Source organism: Dipodomys merriami, unplaced genomic scaffold (genome assembly GCF_024711535.1).
Source record: "Dipodomys merriami isolate MVZ:Mamm:240054 unplaced genomic scaffold, mDipMer1.0.p SCAF_22, whole genome shotgun sequence".
Classification (NCBI taxonomy): domain Eukaryota; kingdom Metazoa; phylum Chordata; class Mammalia; order Rodentia; family Heteromyidae; genus Dipodomys; species Dipodomys merriami.
The window spans coordinates 19,038,133-19,053,026 of record NW_027203604.1 but is presented as its reverse complement, the minus strand read 5'-3'; the positions used below and the strand labels follow the sequence as shown (position 1 = coordinate 19,053,026).

General features: G+C 47.0%; 1 protein-coding gene across 2 annotated transcripts; it reads left to right on the top strand.

The window, feature by feature from the left end:
* Window positions 1–147: 147 nt before the first annotated feature.
* Window positions 148–9,734, top strand: Znf394 (zinc finger protein 394). 2 transcript variants are annotated; one of them, XM_070033569.1, is made up of 5 exons: window positions 148–305; window positions 2,630–3,238; window positions 4,145–4,273; window positions 5,445–5,568; window positions 8,723–9,734. In XM_070033569.1, the coding sequence occupies exons 2-5, from the start codon at window positions 2,843–2,845 to the stop codon at window positions 9,706–9,708; spliced, it is 1,635 nt and encodes a 544-aa protein (XP_069889670.1). In that variant the 5' UTR covers window positions 148–305; window positions 2,630–2,842; the 3' UTR covers window positions 9,709–9,734. The 2 variants fall into 2 exon arrangements, with proteins under 2 accessions (XP_069889670.1, XP_069889671.1); XM_070033570.1 differs by lacking the exon at window positions 148–305 and adding an exon at window positions 342–411.
* Window positions 9,735–14,894: the final 5,160 nt, after the last annotated feature.

Here is a 14,894-nt window from a genome sequence, read left to right as displayed (position 1 = left end):
AGAATGCAACAAGGTTGGATAGGCGGGTCCTCGAGCGCCTTTCTGGCACGCTCAGAAAGAGAGGCGGGGCGTCTGTCAACCTCACCAGGGAGGAGCTCCTGGGAGGATATTGGTCTCTCCGGGCTACCCTGGCGCAGGAATGTTCCCATGGTAACCATCTCTCCCTGTCGGAAGATGCTCTAAGAGTTGTCCTCAGTTTTCAAAGCTATTGGACAAACAGGATCAAGAGTGCCTATCGCTGCTCTTTAGGATCTCAGAGGAGAAACTGATATGGAATTAAAGCCTCTGATAACAAATGAAAAGAGGTATTTAAAGGTTTAAGGACATTGGGGGAGGGGTGGGACACCTAAAATCATACCAGATAGGATCAAGCTTCTGGTGAAAGTCTGCAGCGTTGTGTTTTGTGTTTTGGTGAGTTGATAACTTAAAATAAGAGTAAGACTGTGAGAAATGAACTGTGTAACTTGTGGGCAGGGATAAGCCGTGGATAATTGAGGGAAAGCGATGGAAAAGGGAAAAGGAAAATGTCCAAAAGGATTGTACTTTTTTAATTTTTTTTGTCGGGTGGGGCCTGAACTCTGGGCCTGGGCACTGTCCTTCAGCTCTTCGGCTCAAGGCTAGCGCTCTGCCACTTGAGCCACCGTGCCACTTCCTGCTTTTTCTGCTTATGTGGTGCTGAGGAATCGAACCCAGGGTCTCATGCATGCAGCAAGGCAAGCACTGTACCACGGAACCACCTTCCCAGCCCCAAGGATTGTACTCCTATCTGACGTATGAAATAGTAACCCCTCAGTACAACACCTTAATGATAACAACAAAATTATATTTTAAAAAATGACTGCGACTCAGAAATAGGTTTGCCTAGTGAGCTAGATGCTTTGGGTTCAATTCTCGGCACCAATAGACCGATCAAATAAAAATCTTTGAAGGTTGTAGGTAGTATAGCAATTTTGCAAGGATGGCTTAACTTTGCTCCTTTATGTTGAATTGGCTTAGTTTATTGTTTATAAAAACTCCCTTAAGCCGGGTGCTGGTGGCTCACGCCTGTAATCCTGACTACTCAGGAGGCTCAGATCTGTCGATCACGGTTCAAAGCCAGCCCGGGCAGGAAACTCCGTGAGACTCTTATCTCCAATAAACCACTAGAAACCCGGAAGTGGTGCTGTGGCTCAAGCAGTAGAGCACCTGCCTTGAGCTGAAGAGCACAGGTAAAGCACCCAGGAACAGAGTTCAAGCTCCACAACCGACAAAAAAAATTCTCTAGGGGCTGGGAAGGTGGCTCAGTGGTAGAGGGCTTGCCTTGCATGCTCAAGGCCCTGGGTTCGATTCCTCAGCACCACGTAAGCAAAAAGAAAAAGCCGGAAGTGGAGCTGTGGCTCAAGTGGTAGAGCGCTAGCCTTGAGCTGAAGAGCTCAGGGACAGCGCCCAGGCCCAGAGTTCAAGGCCCCACGACCGGACCCAAAAAAAAAAAAAAAATTCTCTAAGCCAATATATGTGCTACCATTTAAACAATTTACAAATGTCCTTTATATCTTAAAATTTTCATTTGAATAGCTATACATTTAAGCTCAAACTTGACGCTTTTACAGAATGATTTTTCCTCCCATTCCTTATTCTGCATCTAATCATAAAGATAGTCGACTAATTTATTTTGTGTCAACCAAAATCATATATATATATATATTTAATGTACATATATATATATATATATATATATATGAATCGTCAGGCAAACATTTTACATGTAAATAACAGCACAGTTTATAGCTTTTCTCTACCCAACTATATTTACTTAATAAATCATGGAGCGTGTCTATCCTTGTATAGTGTTCGCATTATCTTACTGAGTAGTGTAGCATTTGCAAATAAATATATGTGTGTGCGCGCGCTAGTATTGGGCCTTGAACTCAAGGCTTTACATTCCTTCTTGCTCACGCCTTAATCTCACTTTTGGAGCCTCCAAATTTTAAGACAGTAACCTCCTGCTTAAGCCATCCAATTTGTGCTATGTTGACGGAGCGCTAACAAGTGCTGCCTCTTCACTTCTTCTGCCCAGGGAGGATGGAGAAGACGAGCTGCTATGCTTGAGCTTCATTGGCAATGGTTCTCAGGAAATAGTCATTGGGCACTTTATGACTGGAGGCTTAGTGTGTCCTGTATTGTGCTAAAGAGGTGCTGTGGCACATATTAACAGTAAATAGTCTGACGTGACTTGCTGCTTTCCTGAGTGCAAAACACTGTAGGCTTTTAACTCGAGTGAATTAGGCAGCAGTTAGAGAGAAGGGGGAATGACAATAAACGAACATAGTAACCGTGGAAAGACCTCAATTTTTGAGTTTGAAACGGACAATCATTGGTTTTATGTATCAAGTCATTATCAACTTGAAGTGGGGCATGGCTTAAGTTCCTCCAGCCTCGGTTTCCTCATCTTTGTTTGCCGAGACTACAATACGTGGTGTACAGGAAAGCACTTAAGGTTTTATTTCCCCCCCAATCCTGAAGGTTCCCTGCATCCACACTCAGCCACTTAGTCCCTTATCTTCTTGATCTGTGGCTAACTGGCCGGGGACCTGCTTCGCGGTGCTGAGGACCATAAACCACCGAGATGTGCTTCTCTTATTCCTCCCAGGCGCCTAGAGTGGTCCCGGAAGTACAAGGAGCGAACCCTTCAGGGTTTGTGAGGCACTTCCGGCACGGGATTTGCATTGTGACTTGGAGGCGGGGGATTTCAGCGGAGAGCGGCGGTGGAGGCTTCAGTTTTGCCAAGATCCCATGTTTGAGGAGATTCCCCCAAGACTCCGGGGAAGTCACGCCAGTCGGGCTTGACCACCCAAAGTCTCTGATGGCTGCAGGGCTCGGAGTCCCCGCCTCGTCCCTCTGTGAAGGGCTGTTGATGGTGAAAGTGGAGGAAGACTCACCCCGAGATTTGGAATCCGAACAGCCGGGGGGCTGGCAGCATCTCGAAACTTCTCGAAAGCAGTTCCGGCAGCTGAAGTACCAGGAAGTGGCGGGGCCCGAAGAGGCGCTGAGCCGACTCCGGGAGCTCTGTCGGCGGTGGCTGAGGCCCGAGATGCACTCGAAGGAGCAGATGGTGGAGCTGCTGGTGCTGGAGCAGTTCCTGAGCATCCTGCCCGACAATCTGCGGGCCTGGGTGTGGGAGCGCGGCCCCGAGAGCGGGGACCAGGCCGCCGCCGCAGCGCGGGCTTGCCAGACCACCCTGGACCAGGCCTCGTCTCAGGTGAGGCGGGGAAAGGTCTGCCTAGCGTGGAACCGGCGTGGAGAAGGGGACAGGTGAGGGAGGCCTTGCGCTTCAGACAGCCTTCCTTCCCGGATTCTCAGGCATCTGAACTTGAGGGAGGCTTTTGCGTTTGTCTGTGTGCTGGTCCGGGGACTTGAACTCAGGGCTACGCGTTGCCCCTTTTTCAATCAAGGCTGGTGCTCTACCAGTTGAGCCGTAGTTTTGCCTCTGCGTTTTTTGGAGAGTTAACTGGAAATGAGTCTCACAGAAAAAAAAAAAAAGTCTCACAGACCTTCCTGCCTGCCCTGACTCTGAACCTTTTTTTTTTTTTTTGGGGGGGGGGGTCCAGTCATGGGGCCTGAACTCTGGGCCTGGGCGCTGTCCCTCAGCTCTTCAGCTCAAGGCTAGCACTCTACCACTTGAGCCACAGCACCACTTCCGGCTTTTTTCTTTTTGCTTATGTGGTGCTGAGGAATCTAACCCAGGACCTCAGGCATGCAAGGCAAGCGCTCTACCACTGAGCCACCTTCCCAGCCCCCCCTGACTCTGAACCTTGATCCTAATCTCTCAGCCTTCTGAGTAGCTAGGCACAAGATGGCACCCAGCAAGCATTGTTCTGTGTAGTGCCGGTAGAGATGCTTGAACTCAGCCTTAGTGCTGTCCCTTACTTGTTTTCGCTCCGGACTGGCGCTCTACTATTTAAGCCACACTTGTCCTAGCATGAATCTTTTAGGTAACAATGACTCAAGACCTTAGAATTACTGTTAAAATCATTTCAAGACACCCTGTTACCTGACTGGGGGAGATGTTAGGATGGGAAGCAAGCTCACATCCCTAAATCTTTGTGCTAAAAACTGTACTCTCTCACCGCTTTGAAAGTGACCATCTTTTTTGTTGTTCTTTGAGATCACCGATGCTCCACACATCGATTCTGGGTCTGTGACAAGTGGAATTTCATGGCAGAAGGGCTATGGTGGAGCAGAACTGTTCACATGGCAGCCAGGAAGTACAACAGAGCTACAGGAAGGTGCCAGGGTAAGATACCATTTCCAAAGGCACATTCCTCTAGACAGGACCTCTTTCCTAAAACTTCCAGTAACTTCCAAAATAGCACCACCAGCTGGGTACCAAAGCTTCAACACATCCCATTTCGCATTCAAACTTAAAACTAACAGCCCCATGGAATAAGTTTGTGACATTCATAGGAAGCTGGACGCTCTACTTTTAGGACCTTCTCTTTCTAAGAATTGTGGGTTTAATCTGAGTGATTGGTTTATGTGTTTATTATTTATTTATTTTTGATTTTTTTTAATAGGGACATCTCAAAAGACTTTCAGCCATATGCTGGTGGCTCATGCCTGTAATCCTAGCTACTAAGGAGACTGAGATTTGAGGATTGTGGTTTAAAGCCAGCTCAGGTACAAGTCTGTGAGACTTATCTCCAAAAATTAAAAGCTCAGGACAGCACCCAGGCCAAATTCAAGCGTCAGGACCAGCACACACAAAAATGACTCATTGGATAATTAGCTTACCATGAAGTAGTCAAGTGAAAGAAAACATTAGCAAACACCTGCTGTGGGTGATGTACCCTTTTCTAGACATTATGTCTCAGAAATCTGCATACACAGCATCTAAAGTTAGCACTAGAATGTACACTAGAATGATTTTGTGTTTTTATCTATATCTAGTTTACATTTTGATAAATCAGTGATTTAACTCAGTTTTATTTGGTAGTCCTAGGATTTGAGCTCAAGGTCTCATGCTTGTGAGGCAGGTGCTATATCACCTATACCTAGCCCATTTTTTGGTTTCTCAGATAACATCTCATGTTTTTCCCTAGCCAGCCTGGATCACAATCCTATTAATGCCTCTCACACAGCTGAGCTGACAGACATTTGCCATCATGCCCAACTTGGTTGGGGAGGGGTGAGGGCCTCATTACCTTATTGCCTAGGCTAGCTTCGAAATTCAATCCTCTCAATCTTTGCCTCCAAATGGCTGGGATTACAAGCATGAGCCACTGTACCCAGCTAGCTCAAATATTTTACTACTAAATTATACTCCAGAGAAAGTCTTTACAGGGATACAAAAGAATGTTAAACTCTAGTCAGTACAAAACTCATTGGGAAAAGCCATGACTGTTTCTGGAATCCAGCCTCATGCTCAAGACTAGCAGTATCATGTCTGTGGGGATCTTGTGTTCCAGGGCTCTATGTGTTTTGACGATGTGGCTGTCTCTCTAACTTGGGAGGAGTGGGAACAACTGGATGCAGCTGAGAGGAACATCTGCAGAGAGAGCACACAAGATTATGGTAGCCCTGTCCTGCCTAGTAAGTGTTGTTGTTCTGCTGGTTTATGTTGTTTGTGATGTGCAAGGGGCTGGGCTCACTCCCATCCTCAGGCTTCCCCTCACAGACATGGGTCAAGACCCCTTGTATTTTTTCTGTGACTCCAGGCAGCACCTTTCTGTTCTTTTTTACAACATGACAGATTGAGTTTTTTATTTTTGTTCATTTTTAACATTGTGTTATTTTATTTATTTTGTGACATTACTGAGACTTGAACTGGGGGCCTTATGAAATTGCTTGACTTTTTGACTCAAAGCTGTAGCCCTACCACTTGAGCCATACCTCTACTTCCAACTTTCTGCTGGTTCATTGAAGCTAAGAATCTCACGGACTTTCTGGTTGTTCAAACCAGGACACTCAGAACTGAGCCTACTGACTAGCTAGATTATAGGCATATGCCACCAGCACTAGTTATTTTCATTTTTGAGACAGGGTCTCTGAGGAGCCCAAGCTAACTTCAAACTTGGAGGGTATGCACCACCTGGCATTTATTTAGTTATTTTTGTTGGTTGTGGGGCTTGAACTCCGGACCTGGGCGCTGTCCCTCAGCTCTTCAGCTCAAGGCTAGCACTCTCCTACTTGAGCCACAGCACCACTTCCTGTTTTCTGGTAGTTTATTCAAGATAGAGTCTTCGGACCTTTCTGCCTGGGCTGGCTTTGAACTGCGATCCTCAGATTTCAGCCTCCTGAGTAGCTAAGTATTACAGGCGTGAGCCACTGGTGCCAGGCCTCATTTTTCTTTTCTTTTCTTTCTTTCTTTTTTTTTTTTTTGTCAGTTATGGGGCTTGGGCACTGTCCCTGAGCTCTTCAGCTCAAGGTTAGTGCTCTACCACTTGAGCTACAGCACCACTTCTGGTTTTCTGGAGATAAGAGTCTCAGGGATGGGCTGGGAAGGTGGCTCAGTGGTAGAGCACTTGCCTGCATGCTCGAGGCCCTGGGTTCGATTCCTCAGCACCACATAAGAAAAAAGCCGGAAGTGGCGCTGTGGCTCAAGTGGTAGAGCGCTAGCCTTGAGCTGAAGAGCTGAGGGACAGCGCCCAGGCCCAGAGTTCAGGCCCCATGACCGGACCCAAAAAAAAAAAAACAAAACAAAACCAGAGTTCAGGCCCCATGACTGGCAAAAATAAATAAATAAATAAACTGAAAAGCTGTTACTTTAAAAAAAAAAAAAAAAAGAGTCTCAGGGACTTTCCTGCCCTGGCTGGCTTTGAACTATGATCCTCAGATCTCAGCCTCCTCAGTAGCTAGGATTACAGGCGTGAACCACCGGCACCCCTGAGCCCTTCAGCTCAAGGGGTGAGCCACAGAACCACTTGAGCCACAGAACCACTTCCAGGTTTCTGAGTGGCTTATTGAACATAAGAGTCACAGACTTTTCCTGCTTAGGCTGGTTTGGAACTGTGATCCTCAGATCTCAGCCTCCTGAGTAGCTAGGATTATAGACATGAGCCACAGTGCCCGGCTATTTTTCACTATTTTATACATTAAAAAGATAAAGAAAACCTGCATATTTATGATCCAGGTTTGCCCAATTTTAATATTTGGGCACACTGGTTTCATTTTTTTTATTTTCCCAAGATGCAGCTGTAGGTGTAGCCTGTGTATCTCGTTCCTTCTCCAGAGGTAACAGTATCCTGTGGTGGCATGTATCATTTTCCATGCATGTCGTAGTCTTTCTAACTGTACCTGCATGTTGTCACAAAGTGTGTATAATTAATACATGATTCTCTGTATTCAACATTGCTTTTTTTCTTTTGGCAATACTGTTTTGTTCATTGTTTTCTGCCTTGTCTTTGTTATTTGGTGGTACTAGGGACTGAACTCAGGGCACTGAGCTCCCTAAGAAGGCGTTCTACCACTTGACTCATATACCTCCAGTCTGGAATGCAGGTTTCATGCTTGCTAGGCTGGTGCAACATTGAGTCATGCCTCCAATTCTGTTCATTTTTTTGGTGGGTGGAGGTTGGTTGGGTATTGAACTCAGAGCCTGGATGCTGTCCCTGAGCTTTTGCAATCAAGGCTAGTGCTCTACCACTTTAAGCCACAGCACCAGTTTTTCTAGTGGTTAACGTGAGATAAATGTTTCACAATATTTTCTTTCTTTTTTTTTTTTTTTTTGTCGGTCGTGGGGCTTGAATTCTGGGCCTGGGCGCTGTCCCTCAGCTCTTCAGCTCAAGGCGAGCGCTCTACCACTTGAGCTACAGCGCCACTTCCGGTTTTCTGGTGGTTTATTGGAGATAGGAGTCTCACCGTCTCTCCTGCCCGGGCTGGCTTTGAACTGCAATCCTCAGATCTCAGCCTCCTGAGTACCTAGGATTACAGGCGTGAGCCACCAGCGCCCGGCTGTTTCACAATATTTTCTAGCCTGGCCTGGCTTTGAACCATGATCCTCAGATCTCAGCCTCCTCAGTAGCTCAATCCTATTTTTTTGCTGGTAGTTTGCCAAGCCCATGTCTAAGCTACAGTCCACTTACTCTTAGGCTTCTTGTTATTGCTGGGATCAAAGGCTTGCACCACTGTATCAGCTTCCCTCTGCTCTGTGGATATAGAATCTTGTGAACTTTTCCACCTTGATTGTGATATTCCTATTCTGAGCCTCTTAAGTATGTAGAATTACAGTCATGAGCCACTAGTATCCAGTTTTCAACATTACATTTTTGAAATTTATCCATATGGACGTGTATAACTCTTTCTCTTTTTTTCCGGCAGGTCCTGGGGCTTAAACTCAGGGTCTGGGCACTGTCCTTGAGCTTTTGTGCTCAAAGCTTGGTGCTCTACCACTTGAGCCACAGCTCACTTCTGGCTTTTTTGATGGTTAATTGGAGATAAGAGTTTCATGGACTTTGCTACCCAGATTGGATTTGAATCATGATCCTCAGATCTCAGCCTCCTGAATAGCTAGCATTACAGACATGAGCCACTGGCTCGCTCTCCTTTAAAACCCAAGTAACTATGAATAGTCCCAGACTCACCTAGTTAAACTGTAAGCATCTCTGACAGATTAGTTAAATAGTTAAAATAATTATTTAAGGAGTTCAGTGAATAATTAGAAAGTAGTTAGGAATGTTCTTTTGATAGCATTTGCTTCTTCCTTGCAGAGGGATGAAAAGCAGCAATTTCTATTTTAATTTTTTAGGTTTGGAAACCAGAGCTGAGAACGAGAGGTTGATTCCAAAACAAGAAAATTTAGAAGACCAACCACAGGACTGGCTACAAGAAATTGGGCCAGGGAAGACCCTCCCATTTCCTGAGTGTACTGACATCTGTGGGGATGGAGCACAAAAGCCCATATCCTTGAAACTCACAAATCCTCCTAAAGAGCATGAACTCACCAACACAAAAGGGAGTTCCACGCAAAAGGGAGTTTCTGGGGATAGTCTTAAAATGGAGAGGCCCACTGATGATGATGAACATGGGAACAAGCACACCTCAAGTCTGGCCAAAGGGAAGTGTCACTGGGTGAAACCTTACAACCATGCTGCCAGTGGAAGCAGTGTCTGCAGTTCTAGCCTTTCTGGGGCCCACATGCAGTGCTGTGAAGAAAGACCTTATAAATGTGAGAGCTGTCTGAAGGCTTTCAAACAGCGCTCAGACCTCTTGAAACACCAGAGGATCCACACAGGTGAGAAACCCTATGAATGCCATGACTGTGGGAAAAGCTTCCGCCAGAGTGCCGCCCTGATTAAACACCAGAGGACGCACACAGGTGAGAAGCCCTATGTGTGTCCCAAATGCGGGGAGTGCTTCCGACAGAGCTCACACCTAAACCGGCACCAGAGAACCCACATTGGCAAGAAGTACTGTCAGTGTGAGGAGTGCGGGGAGATCTGCCATGTTTCTAGCCTTTTGAAACATAAGAGACTCCATAAAGGGGAGAGACCCTATCTGTGCGAAGACTGTGAGAAAAGCTTCAAGCAGCGCTCTGACCTCTTCAAGCATCAGAGAATCCACACCGGGGAGAAGCCATACGGATGTACCATGTGTGGGAAAAGTTTCAGTCAGAGTGCAACCCTCGTTAAACATCAACGAACTCACACAGGAGAAAAACCTTACAAATGTCTTGAATGCGGGGAGAGCTTTAGACAAAGTACACATCTTATCCGACATCAAAGGGTCCATTGAAATAAAGTGCCAGCACTTTATTATGATTCTGTGTCACCTGTGTTCATGGGAGGATTAAGCAGCCTCTCACAGACATGATGCTGTGTGTAGGTGTTTATGGATGAGTTTTGGTTCATGTGATCAATTTCCTTGTCATCTGTACTCCTACCTCTGCTTTTCTTGTTGTTGGTCGTGGGGCTTGAACTCTGGGCCTGGGCACTGTCCCTGAGCTCTTCAGCTCAAGGTGAGCGGTCTACCACTTGAGCCACAGCACCACTTCCAGCTTTCTAGTTGTGCATTGGAGATAGTCCCACAGACTTTCCTGCCCGGGCTGACTTTGAACTGTGATTCTCAGATCTCAGTCTCCTGAGTAGCTAGGATTACAGGTGTGAGCCACTGGCACCTGGCTCCTACCTCTGCTTTTAGAACAAATCTTGACCCTTTCAATTACTTCACTAAGGCTTTGTTTTTTTTTTTAATTTGTGTGTGTATGTGTGCGCATGCGCGCGCGCGCGCTAATGCTGGTGCACCAGCCCAAGCAGAAAAGTTTGTGGGCTATTACATAAAAGTAGTCTTAGAGCACAGTAAGCAAATAGCTATAGCTGTGTTCCAAAAGAAATTTGCTACCAAGGCTCCTACTCCTATACAATATTGTCTTGACCTGTCCTGCCTAATGGAAGTCACATCATAGCTGTGAAGGGTAGGATAGGAGGAAGTTGGAGAAGGGAGCTATGGGAATAGACACCGGGCCTCAATTTCCTCCAGGCCTCTCAGTTCTGACCCCTGTCCCTGCTCCATCCCATTGGCATAGACAATCATAGGGCAAGAGAACAGGCTGATAGAAGAACATATCTAGAAGGATAATGCAGTAGGATTTCCTATATTGCAACTCACTGTGTTCAAGTCACAGGTAGGGCACAGTATACCCCCCTCCTGTAGCCTTTGGAGCAGAGGCTGTCCTTTCTTGACAATATACAGTGGTGGGAGAGAACACCCTTTTTGGGTGATCACCCTAACCAACTGCCTACAATCACATAACTAAGACATACAACTAGTTCTAAGCATGAAGGGATCCTTTGCCTTTTTGTTTTTGTTTTTTTTGGTCAGTCGTGGGGCTTGAACTCTGAGCCTGGGCGCTGTCCCTCAGCTCTTCAGCTCAAGGCGAGCGCTCTACCACTTGAGCTACAGCGCCACTTCCGGTTTTCTGGTGGTTTATTGGAGATAGGAATCTCACAGTCTCTCCTGCCCGGGCTGGCTTTGAACCGCGATCCTCAGATCTCAGCCTCCTGAGTAGCTAGGATTACAGGCGTGAGCCACCAGCGCCCGGCTATCCTTTGCCTTTTTATTTTATTTTTTATTTATTTTTTATTTTTTAATTTTTTTTGGGTCCAGTCATGGGGCCTGAACTCTGGGCCTGGGCGCTGACCCTCAGCTCTTCAGCTCAAGGCTAGCACTCTACCACTTGAGCCACAGCACCACTTCCGGCTTTTTTTTTTTTTTGCTTATGTGGTGCTGAGGAATCGAACCCAGGGCCTCATGCATGCAAGGCAAGTGCTCTACCACTGAGCCACTTTCCCAGCCCCTCCTTTGCCTTTTTATAAAAATTATTTTGTCAGTCGGGGGGCTTGAACTCTGGGCTTGGGTGCTGTCTCTGGGCTAGACTCTACCACTTGAGCCACAGTGACACTTCTGTTTTTCTGGGTTTTAATTGGATGAAAGAGTCTCACAGACTTTCCTGCCCAGGCTGGCTTTGAACTGCGATCCTCAGATCTAAGCCTCCTGAGTAGGATTACAGGTGTGAGCCACTGGTGCCTGGCTTAAAAGTTATTTTTTTGGTTTCTTTTTTCTTTTTTTTTTTGGGGGGGGGGTCCAGTTGTGGGGCCTGAACTCTGGGCATGGGCGCTGTCCCTCAGCTCTTCAGCTCAAGGCTCCCACTCTACCACTTGAGCCGCAGCGCCACTTCCGGCTTTTTTTTCTTTTTGCTTATGTGGTGCTGGGGAATCGAACCCAGGGCCTCATGCATGCAATGCAAGCGCTCTACCACTGAGCTACCTTCCCAGCCCCTGGTTTCTTTTTTCTTTGGTCAGTTGTGGGGCTTGAACTCTGGGCCTAGGTGCTGCCCCTCAGCGATTCAGCTCAAGCTGAGAGCTCTACCACTTGAGCCACAGTGCCACTTCTGGTTTTCTGGTGGTTTATTGGAGATAAGAGTCTCAAGGGGGCTGGGGAGGTGGCTCAGTGGTAGAGCGCTTGCCTTGCATGCTCGAGGCCCTGGGTTCAATTCCTCAGCACCACATAAGAAAAAAGAAAAAAGCCGGAAGTGGTGCTGTGGCTCAAGTGGTAGAGTGCTAGCCTTGAGCTGAAGAGCTGAGGGACAGTGCCCATGCCCAGAGTTCAGGCCCCATGACCAGACCCAAAAAAAAAGTCTCAAGGACTTTCCTGCCTAGGCTGGCTTTGAACCGTGATCCTCAGATTTCAGCCTCCTAAGTAGCTAGGATTACAGGCTTGAACCACTGGCACCTGGCTTATTTTTTAGGTTAATAATTCTTTTGTGCCAGTATTGGAGCTTGAGCCAGGGCCTTGAGTTTCCTTGGCTTGCTTGCTCATGTAAGCCATACCTCCAGCCTGGCTTTTTGCTGGTAAATTGGAGATGGCGTCTCCAAGAGCTGTCTGCCGTGTCTGGTTTTGAAGGCCAATCCACAAGATCTGAGCCTCCTGAGAAGAGCTAGAATTACAGCCATTAAGGCACTGGGGCCTGGTTGCTCCCTTCCCCCGCTTTTCTGGTCTGCTTGATGTACAGACTTGAAAAGCACTACTTGCCCTAAAGGGAATGTAAGTTTGCTTAACCACAAAGCGAATGGAGGTTGGTAAGAGCTTCTTAACTATAAAGATCATGCACATCCTGCTGGTGCCTTAGAGGCTGCTTGGGAACCGCTGGCGAGCTGTCCCTTCCTGTGTACAATTACCTCTTCAAACTCCCATTTGACCTGATGCTCACTTCTGACTATCTAAAATGCTATTTCCCAGTAGCGTGCATCACATCTTCGCAATCACATCTGTTTTTCCCCATAACCAAATCCAGTGTTAAATTCATCGCACTCTGATCCTAAGCGGCTGAAAAACGAGCATCCCCCAAATACTCAAAAGGAGGTTCCACACGGGCCTCTAGGACCCTGCGCCAGTACCCTGGATTCCCTGGCAGGCCGGGGGGGGGGGCGGTAGGGGGAGAGGGGGAGTGTCACTGGGTGTTGGATCCCCAAACACTGACAACTTTCTTCACTGTCTTCTTTCCCAAAACCTTCCCGACGCTTCCAGCCAGCCGCTGCTGTGTCTTCTTCAGAAAGTCCTGAGCGCAGTGTTTGGAGACCGTTGGTAGTGGTAGGTTTCCTCTGGTGGCTCCCCAGCTGGTCCACCGCTCAGGTCAGCGATTCTCCACAGACCCCAGACCTCCGCCTCCAGAAAGGCCGCCTCCTTCTCCACAGCCGTACGCATGCGCGTTTCTATCGGCCGCTCTAGGATGGCGGAGGTCTAGCAACTCGCTGATCAAGAAAGCATCCATTCACACGCCTCGGCTGGCCCGGACCAATCAACGATCTCAGAGCAGTTACGTAATATTCAGGCCCCTCCCCACTTGCTATTACCGAAGCAAAGCTTTGGATTTTCCCACTGGGAAGAACGAGAGAGACACGTTGGACCGTGGCAATGACTAGATTTCTCTAGATCGGGTGCAGAACCTCTAGGGGGTGGGCGGTAAGGCAGTGGTATATGTGCTGTCACTTCAACATAAAAATAAAAACAGGTGCTTTTTCTCAATGTCATTTTGTAGGCTGGGAAAGTGGCTCAGTGGCAAGAATGCTTTCCTTGCATGCGTGAGGCCCTGGGTTCATATTCCTCTGCACCACATAAACAGAAAAATCCGGAAGTGACGTTTTAGCTCAGATGGTAGAGTGCTAGCCTTGAGCTGAAGAGCTGAGGGACAGTGCCAGGCCCGGAGTTCAGACCCCACAACCAATAAATTGTCATCTTGTGACACTTCTCTGCTTCATAATGCAATTCTTTTATTTAAAAAAATAGCCATATGACAAGTTAGTAGTGGTTATAGCGATTAAATAGCTGGGCTCTTTAAATCATGTATGTGAGAAAATTATAATAGTTGCGTCTTTATTTCTGCCTACTGATTCGGAAACTTATCTATCTATCCAGATATTTATTTATTGTCAGTCTCAGGGCTTGAACTCTGGGCCTGAGCGCTGTCCCTCAGCTCTTCAGCTCAAGGCTAGCACTCTACCACTTGAGCCATAGCGCCACTTCTGGTTTACTGGTGATTTATTGGAGATAAGAGTCTCATAGACTTTTCCTGCCCAGGCTGGCTTTGAACCATAAGAGATACTCATATCTCAGCCTCCTGAGTAGCTAGGATTACAGGCGTGAGCCACCAGCGCCCGGCTTGGAAATTTATATTGGAAAGCTCTATATGCAACCTACGTGTGTGTGTGCGTGCGCGCGTGCATGCTCGTGCAGGTCCTGAGGCTTGAACTCAGGGTCTGGGCAATGTCGTCCCTGTCTTTTATGCTCTTATCTCTTGAGCTACAGCCCCACTTTCGGCTTTTTGATGGTTAATTGGAGATCAGATTTAAGGGGACTTTCCTGATCAGGCTGGCTTTGAACAGCGAATCTTCTGATCTCTACCTCCTGAGTAGCTAGGATTACAATTGTGAGCCACCTGGGCCCGGAGGCTATGCGATTTAAAAAAAAAAAACAAACATTTTTTTAAATTTAAATTTTATTTTATTTTATTTGAGAGCATACTGTACAGAGGGGTTACAATTACATTGGCAGGATAATGCATACATTTCTTACCAAGCATTGCAGCCCTTCACCTCCCTTCCCAGCCTCCCCCCTCCCCCCAATAAAAAACATTTTTTAAGATGCATAAATGTAAGCTTGCCTGTGATTTGTAAATCAAACCTGGTCTTCAGCCCTTTTTGGTGTTGTGAGACAGGGTCCAGTCAAACTCGTGATCATTTTTGCTTTCCAACTGCAAAGATTACTGGGACATTTCACCTAGCTCCAACTACCCTATCTTGTAATACGGCCCCAGGGCTGTCAACTGTCAAGGGCTCATTTTGTTGCCCTTCAAATCATGGCATCTTTCCAAGTCCAGCGAAAGACTGTATTACCAGCTGGTGACCTACTTCCCGTGAGCCTCT

What these genes read in the sequence shown, in the direction of transcription:
- Znf394 (XM_070033569.1), top strand. Translation starts at nt 2,843, where the DNA reads ATGGCTGCAGGGCTCGGAGTCCCCGCCTCGTCCCTCTGTGAAGGGCTG. An exon ending in AGCTACAGGAAGGTGCCAGG is followed by an intron (nt 4,274 to 5,444) that starts GTAAGATACCAT and finishes CTTGTGTTCCAG; the next exon opens with GGCTCTATGTGTTTTGACGA. An exon ending in TGGTAGCCCTGTCCTGCCTA is followed by an intron (nt 5,569 to 8,722) that starts GTAAGTGTTGTT and finishes TTAATTTTTTAG; the next exon opens with GTTTGGAAACCAGAGCTGAG.